A 20857-nucleotide genomic window follows, 5' to 3' on the forward strand; every position below is an offset into this window, starting at 1 on the left:
GGGTCCTATGATTTAATTAGAAGTCAAAAGAAAATGGACCCTAGAGCTTTCTGTGATAAGCCTGAAGAGTCCAAATACGACCAAGGAGAAGTGGTATCACTTCCCTTTGTTCTGCCTCCTCCCCTTCAGGACTCCTTCCTCACTTCAAAAATAGGAAATGGAAAATCAGGGAAAATCAGGAATGCCTCTCCACGGCTCCCCAGCTCCGAATCTCCATCACCTGCCATCCTTCCTTCCGTAAAGCAAATTGGAAGAAGGAAGCCAATTTCCTACTTGAGTTTCAAAATCCTGGCTTTCAGGACCCAGTTCTATAGAGGAATGGATTCTCTGCCTCAGGTAAGCTGAGCTCTCGGGTCTTGAGCTTCCTGGGAGAAGATGGCAGCTGCCACAGTGGGCAGGTTTGGGTATTCAAGGGAACATGGCTCCTAGGCTTAGAGAACCCTGAGTGCCAAGAGATGAGAGCTGATCAGGGGGAGACATTCAGGCAACACACACAAACTCCTGTCTCCAGAGCCCCTGCTGGCTGCCGAGGGGATGGGGGAAGAGCAGAGCTGAGCATGGGGCAGGGGCCCTTCCTGACAGTCCAGTCCCACTTCTCACAGTGAATGGCCAATCTGTACTTTTGGTGGCTTTAGCATTTCCCACTGCCTTCCCTGCTCGACCCCGAGAGAAAACTCTTGGAAATCTTTTTTTTTTTTTTTTTTTTTTTTTTTTTTTTACAAAGATACAGAGCAATTTTTTGAGTTTTCACTGGGACAAACCAAACCAAAATGCTGCTCCCAAACCAAGTTGGTCAAGTCAGAATTTTAGCCCAGAGATGGGGGACTGAGGTCTGCAGTCCCTGGCAGCAAGGCCCCTACAACCTGACTCCTTTAGGTACCCTACAAAGGAGAAGTTAGGGGGAGGTTCATTGATTCTAGACCCTTACTTGCTGATGCTGACAAAAGTTTGGTGATCTCTGCCACACCCTCTTCCCCAGGAAGGTACACCAATACATTTTCAACCTCAGAGACCAAACCCACCTTTGGTTAACAGGGACAAGAAATCATAAGATATCCCCAGACTAAAGGTACTTTCAAGTTCTGCTTATTTAAATGAAAAAATGGTTTCAGATTTCAAAGTAATTTTTACTTTTTCCTTAAGCTGCTGTTCTAAAAACCCAGCTAGTCATTTCAAGAGCATAACTATCATCAAACCCAGAGTGGGTGACTCTGGTGTGTTGTGAGCACAAGGATGTGTCGTGCAAACCCAGCCCCTGTCCTGACTCTCTGGGGCTGAATGGAAGGTGTTTTCCACAAAGTGCAATTTAATCCTGTTGTCTGAACAAATCACAATTTGCAGCAAAGTACCACCACCAACAAAAAATTGTATTCAGGGATATTTTAAGACTTTCATTAAGCAATGACAGTTCTATATTCAAAACTATTTCATGACTAAACACTCTAATTCTGAAGACTGTTAAAACCAATAAAATATTTGCAGCTCCTGGAGAAAATCAGATGAATGAAACATTTGGTAAATAAATGAAAATGAATCTTGTCTGTTAGAATACACCAATTTTCATTGTTGCTCTGATTTCATTCATTATTAAAAGGAAAAGAAAAAGAAAAAACCCATTTATCTGGAGAAATACAAAATCAAAGATAATGTGAAGGATGCACGGTGGCAGTTTCATACTGCATTGTTCAACATTTAAAATAGCTCTGGGAGGACCACAATCTTAATTTTGCTCAGGGCTGAGACATAACAGAGGATCTAGAGGGACTGGGGCAGGGTGGGCTTCCGTGAAGACAATTACTTTGATCTTGAGCTGGTATTATGTGCTTTAACTGACTACCTACTATGTGCCAGGCTTCATGAGATGCTGGAGATGGCAATGTATTACAGAGTATTTAGCAACTTCAAACCCCACAGGTGTCCTGAGTGGGCACTGGCTGTGGGCACAGCCCAATGGAATCTCCTTTAATCCACACGCCTGACCTGAGGGTGAGTGTTTCCATTATTCAATAAGGAAATAAACCCTGAACATCAAGTCTGCTGGTGCTTGATGTTCAGGGTTTATTTCCAGTTTTGTGGGAGCAGGCTAACATCCAAAGTTTGACTGAGCTGTACATCTGCCTGCCTCGGGGGGAGAGGGGGTTACCAGCATTAGCTGGTAAGCCGAATTTTAAGTTTAGATCTAAGCCTCCTAACCATAACTTTCCAAAAAGAAAAAACACGGGCCTGGCGCGGTGGTGCACACCGCAATCCCAGCAGCTCAGGAGGCTGAGGCAGAAGGAAGGATTGTATGTTCAAAGCCATCCTCAGCAAAAGCGAGGCACTGAGCAACTCAGTGAGACCCTGCCTCTAAATAAAATACAAAACAGGGTTGGGGATGTGACTCAGAGTCCGAGTGCCCCTGAGCTCAATCCCTGGCACCCAGAAAAAAAAAAGAAAAGAAAAACCATGGCCCTGAATTATTCTGGGTGTTCCCTATAGCCAGTGACCTCACGAACACATATACTTAGTTCTATGGCATGCATGTTCTGGGGTGTATTTTTCTTTCTTTCTTTCTTTCTTTCTTTCTTTCTTTCTTTCTTTCTTTCTTTCTTTCTTTCTTTCTTTCTTATCTTTTCCTTTTTTTTCTTTTTTCTTTTTTTGGTAGCAGCATAAAGTGTAAGGGCTCAGATTTCAGGCAGAACTGAATTTGAGTATCTGAAGAAGAGTCCCTTCAATCTGCAAGTGTGACCCTGGGCAAGTTATTCAATTTCTTTGAGCTTCAGTCTAGACCTTACTGGTAAAGTGAGATTAATAGAATCTACCTTGTGACATTATGATGAGGATTTAGATAAGATGCTGCCCTCTAAAGTCTTATCACAATGTCTGGAGGATGTTCAGACATGGAGGTAGGTGCTCAAAAGTAGTGGAGGTTCATACCTGGAGGAGGGAATGCTATTGATGACTATACTAACCTCACTACATCACTTCATTGTGATATACTATCATCACATTATCATTATTTTTTGTTAATCAGAGGATCTGGGTCTATACTAAGAAGAAGATTGGTTGAAATGGAAGATGGATCACCATTTGCATTAAACTCTGACCTGGATCGACTTCCTAAATGTCCTATGACCTACTGCTGAGCACCGCTCATCCAGGATACCGGGTCCCCATCATGAGAGTTAGCCACCTCGTCTGGGCAGCAACACTGTTGTTAATTTATTTTTACTGCCCTCTTCTCATATCAGAAAAGGGCTTTCTTCTCCACTTACTTTTCTGTGTCTGCCTGTGTGCTCAGGGTTCGGCAGTGTCACGTACCCATGTAGGCATGGTTGAAATACAACCAAACTGCCCTACAAGTTTGGTTAATTCCACTACTGCTTTAACTCTGGGATCTCTCCTCTCTAGGTGGGCTGAGTGGAGAATGCTCAGTGTACCAGGTAATGCAGGGGTCTGTTGCAGGGCAGAGGGGCAGCTCTTGTGATAAACATTTGGAACATGTCATCTTCCTATGCATAAACCTAATTGCAGCCCTTTCAAAAATCAAAGGGAATCTGGAGGCTACCTTAGCTTTTGACAAGAACTTTCCAGACGATGAGACAAGACACATTCCTATTGCCTCTGGGTGTCCTCACTCAGTTTTGGGAGTCTTTGACTCAGTTGTTCAGCTCTCTCTGTGTGCGGCCACTCAACAATTCTGGAAAGTGCTGGCCCAGGAGCTTCATTGGACACTATGCTGGATGCACACCAGGTCCTTGCTTCTTGGATAGGCTCAAGCAAGGTTCCCTGGGCTGGCAGTGAACTTAAATGAGAAGGGTTCAGAGGCAAAGAGGAGTCACACACCCCATCTTAGGAGGGCAAGGGCTCCTCAGCCACGGTTGACTGCTGCAATGTGGAACTGTGGTCCCAGGGTTGCCAGTGCTTTGGGGTTTTTGAGAGAAACTGGAAATCTGGATTTTTATGTAAGCAATCCCGAGTTTTAAATGTGAAATGCTAATTTCAATTTTTATAAAACACTCTACAGGACAAGAAAAAAACAATCTCATCTGTGGGTGCAATATGGGCTGTCATTGGTCTATGGTCTGGTTTGCAACCTCTGGTATTAAGAGAGCAGAAAGCTGGATCATCCCTTGATTTTGTCCTGCACAAATGTTTGCTCCCTACCAATCTCTGAAACAGTATCAAAAACTTAAAGGTGGGTGGATTCTGAAAGGACAAATTATGCTTGGAATCCCCAGTCTAACCAGTGGTTCCTTCTGAACAGCAGGGTTGCATGGAGACATCCACTGTGGGAAAAGACATGGAGTCAGGAGTCTGGCGCCCCAGATTCTTGTCTCTCTGCTGCAACCAACTTGCTGTTGACCTTGGGCAAGTCTAACAAGGGTCAGCCAGACGGCTGAGCCCAGTGAGGTGCTCAGGGTACAGAATGTTAGGCAGGATGTGTCTCCCTCCAGTCCTGGCCCTTCTCTCTGTGCCTTATCTGAACAATATAAGAGGTCATTCTAGAGACACCTAAGGCCCTTCCAGAATCAGGCTATTATGATGTCTAAATTTCCAAAACTGTCAGGTGACATAAATGGGGGCGAGATTTTCAAAACAATTGTCATCAACAGGCCTGTTTTATCTACATGCAATTTAGTGGGTACCAGTGACTTGTTAAGGGCAGACCACTTACGAGAGCTGGGAGCATTTTTAGGACATGTTCCTGACATCACGGGTCTGGCATTTTTGACAACGTATCTTCTGAAGTTCTGATTTGTTACATTTAGCTGGGAAATAATATCTAAAAATACTTTTTCTTCCTCTGCAATACTATTGAAAAAATTAATTACAGATTTCATTAACCAGATTTTCTCATTTTTGCTTCATTTGTCCAATGCTCCCCCCCACCATTTAAGTGTTTTTCCCCCATGATGGTGTATGGGCCTGGTGTAGCTGTTGAAATACCTGGCTGTTCCTTGGCTAGCAGGCAGGGGCTGGTGATTCCTGACTGCACAATGCTGGGAAGGCGGTCTTGGCGCATGTGATGGAGCATAAGCATGATTTGGAGAAAACCTAGCATGTGAATCACAAAATGCATAGAACAGGTGGAAACGAAAGGGCAATAATTTGGGTGACAAAAGGCAGTCTGACTCAGAAGCCTCGGTCTCTCAATTAAGAATCATAAATGCCATGAAGTCAAGGCTGTGTTTTGGGGGGTTCTGGAAAACAGAGTCCCCAAATATTAAGTGTCAAAGTCAACTGGCGATGAGAAGTGAGACGAATTATCTCTGCAACTATAATGTAAAACAGTGACGAAGCAGGATTTTTTTTCTTTCCCTGCAAATCTGATTTACCTTCTGTGTTGTGGGGACCTGCTTGCTGGGTAAAGGGAATGACAGAGACAAGTTTGCAGGCTTGTGGGAGGCCCCAACATGGGGCATTGACAGGTTGCCTAGCTCAGTTCTTAGAGGCCAGTTCACCGTCATCATCCTGCATTCAGCACACGCTGACCACGCTCCAGGGGAGACAGACACCACGACAGCTTCCCCCCTGCCCTTTTTAAGTGTTTTGTCCCCTCTTTGGGTCATGTTGCTACGATGGTTAACTACACAGGCTGTGCCGCCTAGTAGGTGAGCAGTGGCTCGGCTTCCCAGAGATGAGCTCCTCTGTGAGAGGAGGGGTGGCAACGGCAGCTCCATGAGGTTATGAGGCTGCACAGAGACAGCGAGTGCACAAGCACTGGCTATGGAGTGGCACTAGTAGCCACTCACTATTCATTTTCCTCGTCCTTCCTCTCCTGCAATGGCATGGAAGCCTTGGGACATTGCACCTCGTGCTTTCCTGTTTTTCCTTTCCTGATTGCCTGGGAAGGTAGGTGGTAGCTCTTTTCCTTGTCCTCTCACTCTGAGCTGAGCACTACCACTGGGCGAGGTGGGCAACCTATGGTCCTTCCAACCTTGCACCAGTTCATTTCACTTCCGGCCAGGGGTTCCCTCCCAGACTCGCTTCCTAAGTTCCAGCTCAACTGAACCAGTGAAACTGACCTCAGCCTCGATGGAAGCACGTTTTGTGATTTTCAGCCACGGGAAGGACAGAATAATGGGGTTATCATGTGTGAAACAATTTCCATTAGTAGTTAACATCTGCAAACTTTCCTTAAGTTAATTTTGAGAGCATTCCATGGCTAACCATGAGTAAGCACACCTGAACCATTAGAGTTTGTCTCCTTAATTTGCAAACTTTTAAACTTCAGATACTTAAAAACGACCTTTCTGTGAATAGGGTAATTTGAATATGTGTTTTTTTTCTCTCTCTCTCTCTGAAAAATTTATTAAATTAATGTGTGATGCCCTCCCTAAGTTCTTATTTATTATTTCTTTACGGTGCCTAAATTGTGATTACAGAGAAGCATTATAAAATGTCAATGTGCAGATGAGACTTGGAAGGTCTGGGGCTGGGAGAGCAGGGGAGCTCTTTAAATAGAGATGTCAGCCCCAGCTGATTTCAGAGTGGCTAGCCATTAAGACGGATGGTTCCAAAGCTATGTGCCTCTGCTGGAAATTAAAAACCCATGGAATAACTGATTATGATTAATTTTAAGTACTTAGCCATGAGAAGCCAAATGCAAGCATCTTTAAAACAAAGCTATTGATCTGGCTTTGTTTGAAATTGAAAAGATAAACTAATCAGATCCTGTGAGCTTTTTTTGCAATGATGGGGAATGAGAACTTTGATAATTATTTTGGTCATGGGTCTCTAAGTTTTAGCCTGGAAACACCTGGTGTATCTGGGTGCAAATTTTTCTTCTAGCAAATTTCTGAGAGGAGTTGTCTAATTTTGTCCTGGGTACGGGTTTGATGGGGGTGAAGGTAGAACAGAAAGAAAGTTCAGAAAGTGGAAGGGATAAGATTTAGAGAGTCCCTCCTATGTAGTGCTTAGGTCATTACTCCTCAAAGTTGAGGAAGAAGATTCAGAGAGGTTAAGAAGCTTGACCCAAGCTGCACCACTTTCGGGATTCCCCACCCAGGTGTGCCTGGGTGAAGCCCCCTCCCCCCAGTCATCTTGGGGGCAACACCTTCTAGCACAGAGAACCCTCCTGGGGTTGACAGGTCATCATAGCTGTTGGTGAAAGCTGATGACTTCCATTTCCTGGTTTCTTCCCAAGGAATTTTCTCATCTTTCTCATTCTCTCTGCCAAGGGAGGGGAGAGGTGATAAGTTCCTAGTGGCCCTTTTGACAAAGGCTTTTTCTGCAGGCAGGGAAAAGCATGCCTATCCGTCTCAGCCTCCTGAGAAGTCCAAGATTACTAAATTTGGGCTGGCACACTCTCCCTCGCAGACATGCATTTGTTGCCGGTTCCGGGGTCAGAGTTTGGGTGAGGAGAGACCATCCATCTTAGGAATGACAACCCAACTCCCCCGCTGAGGGTCCTGTGTATTCTGTACCGGGAATTCTCAGCTCTCATCTGATTTCCAGAATAGCTTTCAGCCTCAGCACACCCCTTCCCCCCCCCCCCGATTCCTCTTGGAATCACCTTCCTCTCAGGGTGAAGGGCTCTTTCTAACCATTGCTAGCATCTTCTGGGCCAGGTGAACAGGAAGGTGAAGGGAGAACCTATACTCTTTCCTTTATGTACAAAGGGACATTTAAATATATTCATTCATGTACTGATTCGGCTTTCATTCATTCTGCTGGAATCAGACACAGGTAACCTGTGACTATGTAATTTTTTTTTATTTTCAAAGGAGGCTCAACAAATCCTAATCTCTTAGCACTCACTGGCTAGAATTGTAGCATTACAATTATTTTTTGCAGAATTTGTAAAGGTAAGTCACTCCAAGATAGAGCAACCAGCTACTGCATTGTACAAATGAGAAAACTGAGGATTCAAGAGCCGAAGAGACTTGCCCAAGGTCACACAGCTAATTAGAGGCAGAACTGGGACTGAATCATACATCTCCTGACACAAGTTCTACTATGCTTTATTGCTCCTCTCCAGGTTCCCAAGTCAGGGACAGATGGAAGTGTAGACATGGGTGAGAACAATCAAAATGTTTTCTTACACAATCCAACTTTAGTTTGAATGACCCCAAGATGACTGTTTGCTGACTTTCCCCCCAAAATCAGATTTCCTTAGTTAAACCACTTGAAAATCCAGGACAGAAAGACAGCTACACATTTTTTCTAGGTAAGAAGCATAGGATGCGGTGACAGAGGGTACACTTCCCTCGTCTTTTCCACCCTGCTGCGTTAAGGTTACTGATTAAAGTTTGAATTTGAACCTGAGATGAGATCCCAGGAGTGATGGCAATGGCTGGACTTTACCAGGTGTTTGGCATCCGCCCTGTCCTGTGCTAAGGTCCCTTTCTGATTCTGGGCAATTTCAGCTGACCCTCTGGTGCTAGCCCCTCTCTCATTGGCCCCAGACCTGTAACCTGTCTCCTCATATGCCCACTCAAACAGACTCCGACGGGCTGTGGGGTGACTCCATCTAGCCCATCTGTCTCACGCAGCCACGAGTACTGTGGGAGCATCGGGGGTGCAATGACTCAATTGAGACTTAATTAGTAGGAACCCCAGTTTGTGGGAGGTGAGAAATCACACTCTGCTGCCTGCAAGCACTTTGGTCAAGGTGAGCCGGAGGGATCTCCCGATTCCCAATTTTAATAGCACTGCAGCAGAAGATTCAGAAAAGCAGCCACACGGAGCCCCCTGAACACACACTCCCCCTCTCTCCTCCCCGCACCGGCACACACCACACGCACGCACACAAGGAGCGATCGCAAAACGGACTCACAGGATCTCCAGGTCGCGCAGCGCTCGGAAGGCTCCATCTTCAATGCAGCTGATGCGATTGTTATCCAGTTGCCTGTGGAAAAGCAAGGGAGAGCGTGAAGCTGAGCGGGGGCAGCGCCGAGGGCCACCGAGCGCCTGTCCCTCCACCCCCTTGCAGGCTCTGCTCGTCCCCGCCAGGAGCTCGTGCAGAGCCAGCCTGTCTGCCACGCTGCTCCGTCTCTCCTCTCTGACTGTCTGAGAGAACTACACAGACGAGCGCACCAAAGGCTGTCAGGTCTCAGTAAATATTAATTGCGCATTTTTTTTTTTTTTTAGGCAGAAGGGAGTAATTTCATTACATTAGGGCATCCAATCCATTACGAGCTCTTACCGTCATGTCACTGAAACAATTTCATTAAGCTAAAGGCCTGTAAATCATTGGAGGTCACTGCTCTGCCCTCCACGACCTCCCAGAATGCTTTTTCCCCTCTCCCTCGTCTCCCTTTTACTGGAAGTTGCAGTCTTTCTGCTCTGACACAGCGCTAAATCTCAAGGCTTTATCTGCCCAAGAGCGGCACGGGTGCATGGGGAATATACCAATTCCAAATTAGACTCAACTAATCTAATTTTATAGTCTTTTTATTATTCTAAGCACCAAATGTCTGTGGTGGTTTGATGTCTCCGTGCATTGTTATAGGGCCCATCTGGTAGGTCATTCTATTGAAGCATTTTCTGACTAAATACAGATTCCCTCAAACCGTATCACCCATCATCTACATTAAAGAAATTCATTGATGGAAACATTCATGATGGAGAAGAAAAAGAATATCGTTATTGCCTTAAAGATGTACCACTTGTGTTTAAATTGGGGAGAATTAAATGCACCTCTTTCAGGATTCCTTTCTTTATTTCCCTTTCCATCCTATGCGCATGAAAATAATGTGTTTTTAAAAGATGTCTTGACTAATATGCATTCTAGTTGGGGACTGAGGGATTTTAGTGGAAGGGTAACAAATAGATGCCATTTTCTCTAAATCAAAAAATGGATATCTGATGATAAAGTCAGGATATTTACCATGGCCACACCCAATTTTAATATCATATGTATATCTCTAACCCATTTAATCATCTCCCAAAACAACAAATAGATGTTATCCAGAAAACAATTATTAATATCAGATTATCTATTATACTTCGCAGAGCACACCATGGTGGCTGACATGGAGGCTGACAAAACTACCACTATTCTAAAAAACTCCTGATGGATGCTCATTTTTTTCTTTTGTCTCAGAAAAACTGAGGACCTCTCAGATGAAGGGATTTCCTTCAGCTGAAATTTTCATATGTAATTTGCTCTAATCTATCCCAATACCAATCTTGCTGAACGTATCTCAAAGCTACATTTGATAATCCTCATGGAAGGTCTTATTTGTTATCATAGGAAGAAAGAATTAAAACTAAACTCTTATCATTGAAAATCTATACATATATACAATTGTGCAAATGCACACAAGCGAAACACACCCCATCGGAGTGATGTTGCATGTTATAGATAGGTTCTGCCACAATGTTGTGGGACTCACATCGCCCCAATAGGCATTCATAAGACAAGACTCAGACATTTAGAATTTAAAGATACACAGGAGATGACGGGTCTCCAGGAAGCAGAAGCTTGAGTTGACCAGTTCTCTACCTAGTGTTCCAGGTTCTCGCTGATGCCCACGCACAAGGAATCTGAGACCTCCCTGCTTCTAATTCTTCCTGAGCCATTCTCGGGATGGATTTGCGTAGCATCCTTTCTGTGGATTTCCCGAGGCACCAGGGCGGCCGATTCTCTGCAGAGGTTCTACTAAGGCAGCCTAATGCTACTGCCTGGCTTCTACATCTATCATCAGTTTAAAGGCGATGAATCAACACCCCCGTCCCATGCCAAGGCCACCAAACCTTACCAAGCAGAAATGCAGTGGAGTTGGCTTTTGGCTCCCAGAAATTGTTCAATGAACATGCTGAATCCGGCAAAAATGGCACCGTAAGCCTAAGTGCAAAAGCATCTAAATCATCAAATTGGGAAGCCTGGGGTGCGGAGAAGTGGCAGTCTGAGGTGCATCTGCTTTTGTGCTGATGTTTCAGAGAGGTCCTTGCTCTTGGTGCATTATTTATTTGCTGGATATGGGATGTGTTTCCATTCTTTTTCTTGAGAGCATCAAAAACCCAACAGGAGACTAAATATACATAATTTTTCATGGGAAAAAATGGAATCTCTCAGAGAAAAGAGAAAGTCATAGAAGGAAGAGAAAAAACAAAGTGGTAGAAAGAGAACAAGTAGGGAAAGAGGAACAGAGTTCTAAAAATCCACTAGTTAATGTGCCGTCAGTCCTCTGCCCAAGACACAAGGTGATGTGGACAAAGAATCTTAGAGAGGACCCTGATCATTTTAAAGCTGAGAACAGAGAACATTATTAAATATGCAATGTTTTAATATTTTCAGCAGCACACCTAGTTGTTTACTGGTAATGGGGAAAACTGAGCTGTAATGTAACCAACTCTGTGGGTGTGTTTTATAGTTTAGTTTAGCACATATGAAATGTATTAAAATTTAATTTTTTTTAGGAGATGTTTATTTTAGCTGAGATTTTCTTCTTTCATTATAATCAGACAAAGATAAATCAGACAGGAACTATGTCCCAGTCTCGAGGGTCAAAGATTTACCCTCAAGATGCACCATTCATTATGAGAACCAGGGGGACGCACTGCCGTGGGGTTCATCAGGCAAACAAATCCACCCAGTCCCTCCAGTTCCAAGCTCTTGTATCTTCGTAGCTCTGAACATTGAAGTATTCACAAAAGCCCAATTGATAGCCTATAATTATTCTTGATATTTCACGCAGATAAACTAAGTCACTAAAATAGTAAATACATACTTGTTCAGACAGGTTTCTCTTTCTTTCCAAAATGATAGCTCAGAGATATAAAAGTCCTAAAGCACAGGAGATGGGAGGCAAAATAAATGCAAGCCCAGCATTTCTTTGAGGATGATGTGGTGGAGTGCTATTGAGCACAGAGAACCTTCTGGAGCTGAGGCCAGAGCATCTCACTTAGTAGTTTGCTTCAGGGGGTCGATGTGACCGGAGGCCACTGATGTGTACTCTAAGCTCTCAGGTCAAAGGTCCACACTGTGCCTTTGAAAAGACTCATTCAAAGACCCTCTCAGAAACAAATCCAAAAGCACATGGTCACTCAGAGGTGTGGGCAAAAACGAACTCTGGAAAAGTGAGCAGAAGGAACTCAGCATTCTGAGGATGCACACCGGCTTTTCTGCTTTCCCTTACCAATAACACACACATTTCCCGCAGCTGTTGAAACTTTCTCCTTACTACATGAATATGTACCCCAGTGCCTAGCACAGCGCCGGGTGGTTCACAGATGGCCATTAAGGGTTGTGGAATGAGTCCTGCTATTGAAGGTATGCAGGGCTGCAACCTAACTATGTGGAAGAAGCACCACCCCGGCACAGCCCTGTGGCCCTTCTAGCAGCAACGAGAACGACAGAGAATTCTCTCTGATCCCACACTGGGTTGCACACCTGTGGGGTCCTGCCTATCTGATACACAGACCTCGGAGGACCCCGAGAAGGACTCTGGAATCAAGTGAGATTTCCAGGGACCCAGGGTGAGGCCGAGGGGCAAGAAGGCTGGGGTGGAGAAGGCAAAACTGACTCTTTTTTGGAGGCAACTTTCACTATCCTCTACTTTATACAGAATCCTCAGTTTGAATTATACCCTCTTGTTTCTGAATAAACCAAGAAGCCCCCAAACATTTCATGATATTAAATTAACTGCTGTAATTTCCTGGGGAAGCTCCGGTTTCGGTGAACAATACGAGTGCTAAGGTGACACCAGAGTCCATTTAGGAAGGAACCCTCAGACCAGAACTGAACACAGATGCCCTGAGAGCCGCGTTCTGACTGCTGCATTTTTATATTCGGAGAATATAAATAAGTCAGAAAGAAAAGCCAGCGTGAGTGAGGACTTAAAATGATCTCCACAGATGACAAACAGGGAGATGGCACTTCTGTAAAAATCCCTGCTCATAAGCACAGTGTTCTCCTATTATCACAGTTCATCTCTTTTGGTTACAATTTCCTATTTCCTAATTGAAGTGGATTACAAATATTTTTTGGTCCAAATATTAAAAAAAATACATCTAAATCTTTTTCTTAAAAAGGGTTAAAAAACCTGAGTACAATATTAAAAGCAATTTATCTTCCAATAACCACCAAGATAAATAAACAAAGATGGAGAGGGAGAGGGAGAGAGACAGGGGTGGGGGAAGAGTAAAAAAAATCCAGGATCTTAATAATGCATTTTTGTCCCCATGAGAAATACCTGGAAAATAGAAATCTCCAGAAACAGGCTTTGGATAGGAAGGATTGAGTTCTCAACTAGTTAACTACATGCACGGTCTCTGCATGGGGGCACAACCACCCAGGTGTTCTTGTCTCATCCAGATGTTGTGGGGCCAGCATCTCCTGGGTGGATGGTGAAACTTCTCCTCAGGGCACTGTCATGGGGGGAGGTGGCAAAATACAGCAGCAGCATTTTGCTCCAGGACTGCAGCTAGAGTCACTGCAGTTCTTTGTGCTAGACAGGAAAAGCTTAGGCTCAGCACCCTCTGGAGTTAAACCATTTGCTAATTTGCACACAGCACAACTATCTAATGTGCAAAACCTGTATGAGATTAACAAGGGAAGCCTGAGCAGATATCCCATGCAAGTCTATCTATGGTTATGGACACCAAAAATTAATTAATCCAGAGGATCAACAGAGTATTACTAGGAGTGTGTGCTGTATTAGATACTCAGGATACAGAATGAAATCCAAGACATCCTTTGAAAATATTTGGAAGAAGGTTGCCTGATCTGTGATTTTACATGTGAATAGTCTTTAAAGGACTAAGAGAATGCTAAAAACTGAACTAATTTGAATTCGTTGTTGAGGAAATTTGTGTATTGGTACACATGTATATTCTGGATGTACTTTTCTCTAGACCTGGGAGAAATAGAATCTTGCAACTCTATAGAAAACCCCGGGGATCCCTGCTTTCATAAAACAGGGCAGAGGAGAAAACAGGAGGCAGCTTGACATGCTATTCCTTCTGCCCTGTTATCTAGTTGTCCTTTGAGCCAAAAACAAAAAATCTGGGAGTGCTTTGGAAGGTTGTTTTTTATGACATTTTAACATTCTAAAAAAGTCATTATTGGAGAACAAATCATAGATGCTCTGTCTGCTGCTGGCTGGGGTCTTTCGCAAACTAATAAAGCTCAAGGTTATTTTAACTGGCAAAAGGAAAAAAATATGTTCAAAAGAAATGCATACACTTCATATAATTGAGTACTGGTCACACTTTGTAGGCAAATCAACACTTGATCTAAGACACAATCTGCTAATGAATTGTCACGACTTCTCATCATTAAGGAGCTATTGTAAATCCATATTAAAACAACATCTCAAATGAGCAAAAGGAGGTGAATCTGTTATTTAGAACATTTAGTTCATTCATCCACCAGACCCAAGAATGCATGCATATAGAAATGTTTACTGACCCATGAATTATTTAAGTATCTGCACAGATCTCTAACTACAGAACTGACAATTTTATGGCTGTTTTTCCTACATATATGTAAGTCCTTCCTATTGCATGCATGTAAATACAAATGCATCTAATAAAACAGGTAAAGCAATTGCAGACCTCTGACATTCAATATGTGTATATATATATATATATATATATATATATATATATATATAGAGAGAGAGAGAGAGAGAGAGAGAGATAATAGATTATTAGTATTCCAAGATTTCACTGAAGCAAACCTGCCTCGTAAAAGACAAAGTCCTAGCTTTTTTAAGCTCTCTGAACAGAATAGCCTGCCTAGAACTTATTTGAAAATGAACAGAAGTCTGTTTTAACAAGTGTCATTCTATGTACTTCGCCACACAGCTAGTGCAACGCCTCTTATTTAGTAGATATCATATTGCCATTTGACATGTACAAATTCCCACCAGGAGAATAAGTGCATCCACTGCAGCAGCTGCTCTGGAAGCCAACGCTACCATAATGCAGGCACTGGTGATGGATTAGCAACAAAGAGACACACCAGGCCTTGGAGAATAAAGGGGTTTCACACATTACTGGGGATTATCAATAACTCCACTTCTGTGTTTACATACTTTCATCTACATCAGGCATTTGGCAAATGAATTTGTGCTGCAAAATGCAAGTGGAGAATCCCTGCGAATCGATTTAGCATTAAAGATTGGCATGGGGAAGAAGCGGAGTTCCCATTTAATTTGGGCCAGCTTAAATTTGAAACTTTCCGACACCTCTCGATAAATAAAAGGACAACTAGAACAAAACAGAAAGTGAATCTAACCAAAACACCCCTGTTCATTAAGAGATAATTTCATCTGATTCTCAGCAACTTTTAGACCTAGGGACCAAGGAAGGCGCAGTTATTGTTCACAAATGCATACTCAGGTTTTAGGGCTGACTCTAATTCTGTGGTCACCTTCCATCAGGTTTAACACCTAGGTTGACCAATCACCAAGGTTTGCCTGGGACTTTGCCGGTTTTAGCACTGAAACTTGGACATCCCCTCCTGTGATACCCCTGGGGCTGAATCAGTTGGAAACACTCCTCTAGTGAGGCTGCTAGGAGCTGTAGAAGTAGCAATTGTTCTGTGGACTCTCGACCTTGCTCATCAAAACCTGGAATTTCTTTGTAAGAAGTATCCGTGTTTCATTCGCTGGCCTTGCTGATGTCATGAATAGTCAGAGGCCGGACAAATCAATGGCTGTCTCCATAGCAATCAGGGCAGGTCTATGTTTCCCTAGCTACGCTCTGGAGTGATAACCATCTGTGGCTCCTCCTCAGCCCCAGAGCAGGAGGTGGGGTGGGGGGAGTGAGAAACGGGGAAGATGAAATGTGCTCTTGTTAGCAGGCATGGAAAGTTATCTCCTGCATCTCTACTTTTTACTCCTTTTTCTAAATCAACTGGAGTGAGGCACTGAGAGGTTTTATTTTACCCCCCATGGGGGGTTTGGAAATTTTCCCATTGGAGATGAACTAGTCCAACTGTGTGAATGTGACCAAGAGACAGAGGCCACATCAGAGGTCTTTCTTGCTAGATACCAGGTGGCACAGGTGGGATGTTGGTTTTATTCACACACAGGATTGTTAGCATCACCTCTGTGGGGTGAAGCCACCCATCACCCCAGCCTGGGGATGGCTCCCTGACAGTGCATAGAGGCTACATGTACCACTTGGACCTCCACAGACAGATCTTTGTTTGACTTTAAAGAGAATCACACTGATTTCTCATCTAGTGATGTGGCTATTACTTCCCTGAATTTATTCACATTTCCAACCCATACTAAGAAACCCTTGGGAGGCACTCAGTATTTATTACCGATGTTTTGTCAAATGCAATGCCAGGGATTTGGGGATTTCTAGCTGAGTCAATTAAGTGATTTCCATCCATTGCCCACCTCAGTTTCTTCGTCTGTAAAATGGAACCAGTAGCAGGCAGCACCAAACACAGTTTTAAGTATAAATGAAATGTATGTATTCTGAAAATGTATTTCTGGCATTGCTTAATTTTATTTGCTTTAAAACTAATAACATTAAGCAAAGGAATGCATTGTTACATGATCTCCAAAGTCTCTTTCAACTCTGAAGTTATTTGACCTGAGACTGATTTTTTTATGAGATTCTTAAGGAAAAGCTCCTGTTCATTTTTCTCTAAACCCTTCCCTGATTTGAGCTTATCCCCTCTCCCTTCTTTTTCTGTCCTAAACCAAAGAATCTATTGTTTGAGATATGCAATATATTCCAGGGCAGCAGCTCAGGCCCACATGCTTTTCTTGCTCCTCCAGCCACCGGAAAATTGAAACACGAGAAGCCACTGAAAACCTACGGCAAAGGAAACACAGACTCTTCGCTTACGATGCTCACAATCCCCACAGGAAGAACCCCAGAAGAGAAACTACAAATTTAACCTCATTGCTTGATGGTTGTTTCCAATTAATTGCCATCAAGTAATGTAGTGAGCACCGAAAATGGTCAAATGCCACCCTACCTCTGGTGTTGGACTCCTAACCTTGGTCTGAACATAAACCTGCAGTGACTCCCTGTGGCTGCATTATACGTCATAACAAAAATGCCACCACGATCCCACAATATTATAGCTCACACCTGTATCCACTATTTATTGAGCTGAGCATCTTAAAAATCATGTTGATTTGGCTTCTTAATATCCCTACTTTATAGAAGAGGGAAGTAAGCCATTGGGGTGACATCTCTGAAACTGGTCTTGAACCCAGGTCTGCTCTCAGTGCTGTCACCAACCTGGAAACAACTTGGCACCATCCCCGGCATGCACTATGCAAAAGCCTGTGTGCTTTCGCCTTTCCTTGACTAACTTATGCTGGCCCTTGCCTCTTTCTCTTTGGGGAAGCCCTCCTCATCCTTCAAGGCCTTCCTCAAAGGACACATCCTATATGAAAACTTCCTGTCAAAGTCAGGCAAATTGAACCCCTCTCTTCTGACTCTCATGCACCTTTGGTTGTCCCTCCAAACACTTATTTTGCGGCAGCAGAACTACTTGTGAACCCACAGGGGAGGCTCGGCGAGGTTATATAGCATCATCAAGGGAGTTCAACCTGCCTTCCTGACCCAGGACCTCAGGCTCACCCGTGAAGTCTTTCTACCTCTCTCTGGCCTTTCAAGTGCAAAAAAACAGAGAAGTGCTAATGTGGCTATGTGGGCCTCACTCAAGTTATTGTAGGCCAAAAGAGGCTGGTGAGGAAAGCCAGGATCTGCTCTTGGCATCTGTCAATTCCATTGGCCTGCAAGCCTCGTTTCCAGAAGATGGCAGGAGAAGCATTACCCTCAACAGTGTCCCCTTCATCCCCACTGTGTCCCTCAGTTAGATTTCCTGGGTGTCCAGGTCCATCTGACTTTCTGCTTCACTGAAGGAAGAGGAATGGGTTTAGCACTCACTGTCAGGTGCCTATACCCTGAGGAGATGCTGTAGTTCTAGGTCACCTGCTGGGACCCAGGGGGCAGCAGCTTTCCCCAGACTGGGGAAAGCTTAGTTCTTCCCTGAGCGGGAGTATGACACACCCAGAGAACTGGCCCTGTGTGCTCGGGGCAAGTTGAAAACTGCACAGATTTTAATCACACAATCACATTCTGTGGCATGCCCTCCCCCACTGGTGAGACAGAAGCTGCAGGTGGAAATAACCAGGCAGCCCTAACCACATCGTGTAGTGGGATGTCGGGGGTCAGTGGCCATTAGCAAGGCATCACTCAAAGATATCTTTGTGGCAGCAGAAGCCAATTAAAGTGTGTCTTGTAAGCTCAGTGTAAGGGGGGATATCAAGGCTTCTGTAATTAACTGCTGAAAAAACGGGCGTTGAAACTCAGCAACATGGACAGTGCTGATAACTACATTCAATCGAGCTAATGTGCAGAATTGAAATGCCCCAGGAAAAGGCCAGCTTGGTTTTTTTTTTTTTTTTTTTTTTTTTTTACTATTACTTTTAAGGAGTAATGAACGCCCAGGCTCATCAGCAACAGGAGAGCAGCTGCCTTATCCTTCTCACCTGCCCCACAGTTCCTGGCACACAGGTGATGCTTGGTACAAAATCCCAGGAGTTACAGGAGATACCCTTTCACACCCACTAAGATGGCCATCATCAAAAGGATGGAAAGCCATGAGAGCTTGGTGAGCATGGGGCCATCACAACCCCCCTGCTCTGCTGGTGGGAATGGAAAACGGTGCAGCTGCTGTGGAGAGCTCTTGGTGGTTCTCTCCAAAGTTAAACACAGATTTACCATATGACCCAGCAATTGCCGCCCTCGCCGGAAGAATGGAAACAGGTGCTTGGACAAAAACTTGCCCACAAATGCTCATTGTAGCACTATTCACAAAGGCCAAAGAGCAGACACAACCCAAATGTCCATCAGCGGATGAGTGGATAAACAAGTTGTGGCCTAGACACACCAGGGAGTATCATTCAACCGTTTTTTTTTTTTTTTTTATAAAAGGAATGGAGTGTTGATACAGGCTACAACATTATATCAATTGCAAAAGGGGGGACAAAAAAAACACATATTGAATAATTCCATTAACATGAAATGTCTAGAACAGGTAAATGCAAAGAAACAGAAAGTAGCTGAGCAATTACCAGAGGCTGGGCAGAGGGGATGCGGAGCGAGGGCTTGATGGTACAGGGTTCCTTTTGGGGTGATGAAAATATTTTGGAAGTAGATAGGAGTAAAGTTTGAATACTGTGGATGTACCAAGTGCCAGTTAATCATAAATTTAAAATGCATAATTCAGAGTCTAATAGTTCCATGCATTAGACGTGTAATAAATTTTGTGTGTTCTTTTTGAAAAGTGGGTTAGTTGTATATTATATGAATTTTGCTCTGGGCAGGGGGCGTGAAGAAAGGAACAGAGAAAGAGAGTTTCTGTAACAGGGAGAAGCTTTGTGAGGACATCACATTGTGTGGGCAATTTCTCTTGCCAAAACATTATAGGGACAAGAAGGAGGGAAACCTGGGCAGGTTACACAGGACGGGATGAGAGGGTGGACCTGATTCCGCCCGGATGTGAAAAGGAATATCTTGGCATCCACAGAGCAAAGAGAATGAAGGAGAGAGACATGGGTAATTTATTCTGCCTACTTTGGGGGTTATTTATAGTGAATATAAAAGATATGTTATTCGCAGCTTGCTTTGGGGACACTGCCAGTCACTCTGTCTGCAAGAAAAAAACAGTGTCAGTTTACACAAAAATGATGGGAATGGTGAGCTGGATGGGAGAAAAATCCCGAGTCAAGAATAAATATGGCGGATCAGCTGCCATTGCCCCTTCCTACCTCACCTCTCCATCGGTATTAGTGACACAGATAACTCTGCAGAGGGTGTTTCCATTTCTGAAGGGAAGCTCCTGAATGTCTCTTTGCCCTCACACAGACTGGTTCTTTGCCTTTCTTCTCTGGGATGGTTTCACCTGAGGCTTGGCTGTGTGCTGGGCAGAGAGAGAAGCCTCTTTCACTCCAAGCGAGGGAGGCCTGTGTGGGAGGCCGGGGAAAATGATCATCTTTCCTTAAGGCTGTCTCCAAATTCCCTCCCAGCTCTTTTTGGTTCACCTCATATCCATCTCATCACCTGCAGCTGAGTAAATCCCCAAGCACTGAGCCAGAGGAAGAGGGCAGAGAAACATGGGAGAAAGGGCTGGAAACAGAGCAGCCCCACTGAACCCTCTCCCCACGGGGTGCTGGGCCTTCCTGAGTGCAGGCCAGTTCTCCAGCTCCCAGGATCAGAGCATTCCACGGCACCCGCTGCTCTTCAGTCAGCCACGACAGGCCTGAAGAAGGGTCTACTTCCTCCTGACTCCAGAAAAGGGACCTGAGGCCCAGAGGCGCTGCCCAGAGCAGGCCATGCCGGCAGGAGGGGCCTGCTTTATTGGGAAAAGCAGACCAAGAGCATTCTGCTTGAGAATCAGATGGCAAGGATCTTTGGCCTTGTGGGTTGTGGCCCAACTTCTCAGGGCTAAAATGTCCCTCTCAATGAAGCAGCACTGGTAGCAGTGCCTCTGGGCCTGCAGAGCTGACCTGCAGGCCTGCTGAGCCTTCACCCAGGCCCTGCGTGCACCCTGAGGGCTTGTCCAGTTTGCGTTACAGGTTCTCTGAGGAGTCAGATTCTATTCTTCATGGTGTGTTGAGAAGGTATGTGTGACTGCCCTTCTGTTTGGAACAGCTAAGTGGAGGGTGCCGGGTGGATTGGAGATCTGCATGTTGGGTGGGAAGAGAATACAGCATGAATGAACGTGCTATGAACGTCTGCTGCAGCCAAGTACCCGGCTCAGAGCCTCCAGAGTGCTCGAGTGGAGATTCCCACAGAGCCTGCCGTGAGGACGCTGCCAGCCCTCTCGCCTCTGCAAGTCGAGGGGGTTCCACACGTGGCCAGCTCATGTTCCTTCAGCCCCCTTCCTTGAAGTCTCCCTTCCTGCTCGGCTCCCCCATGTCTTAGAGTAGCACATTTCTCC

General features: G+C 44.5%; 1 protein-coding gene across 1 annotated transcript in view; it reads right to left on the reverse strand.

The window, feature by feature from the left end:
* Positions 1–20857, reverse strand: part of Slit3 (slit guidance ligand 3) — a 562044-nt gene that overhangs the window by 138593 nt on the left and 402594 nt on the right. The window contains exon 6 of the mRNA XM_077797769.1: positions 8762–8833. Coding sequence (XP_077653895.1) covers positions 8762–8833 — 72 coding nt within the window. The remainder of the gene's footprint in view (positions 1–8761; positions 8834–20857) is intronic.

This window comes from Urocitellus parryii, chromosome 1 (assembly GCF_045843805.1).
Source record: "Urocitellus parryii isolate mUroPar1 chromosome 1, mUroPar1.hap1, whole genome shotgun sequence".
Classification (NCBI taxonomy): Eukaryota; Metazoa; Chordata; class Mammalia; order Rodentia; family Sciuridae; genus Urocitellus; species Urocitellus parryii.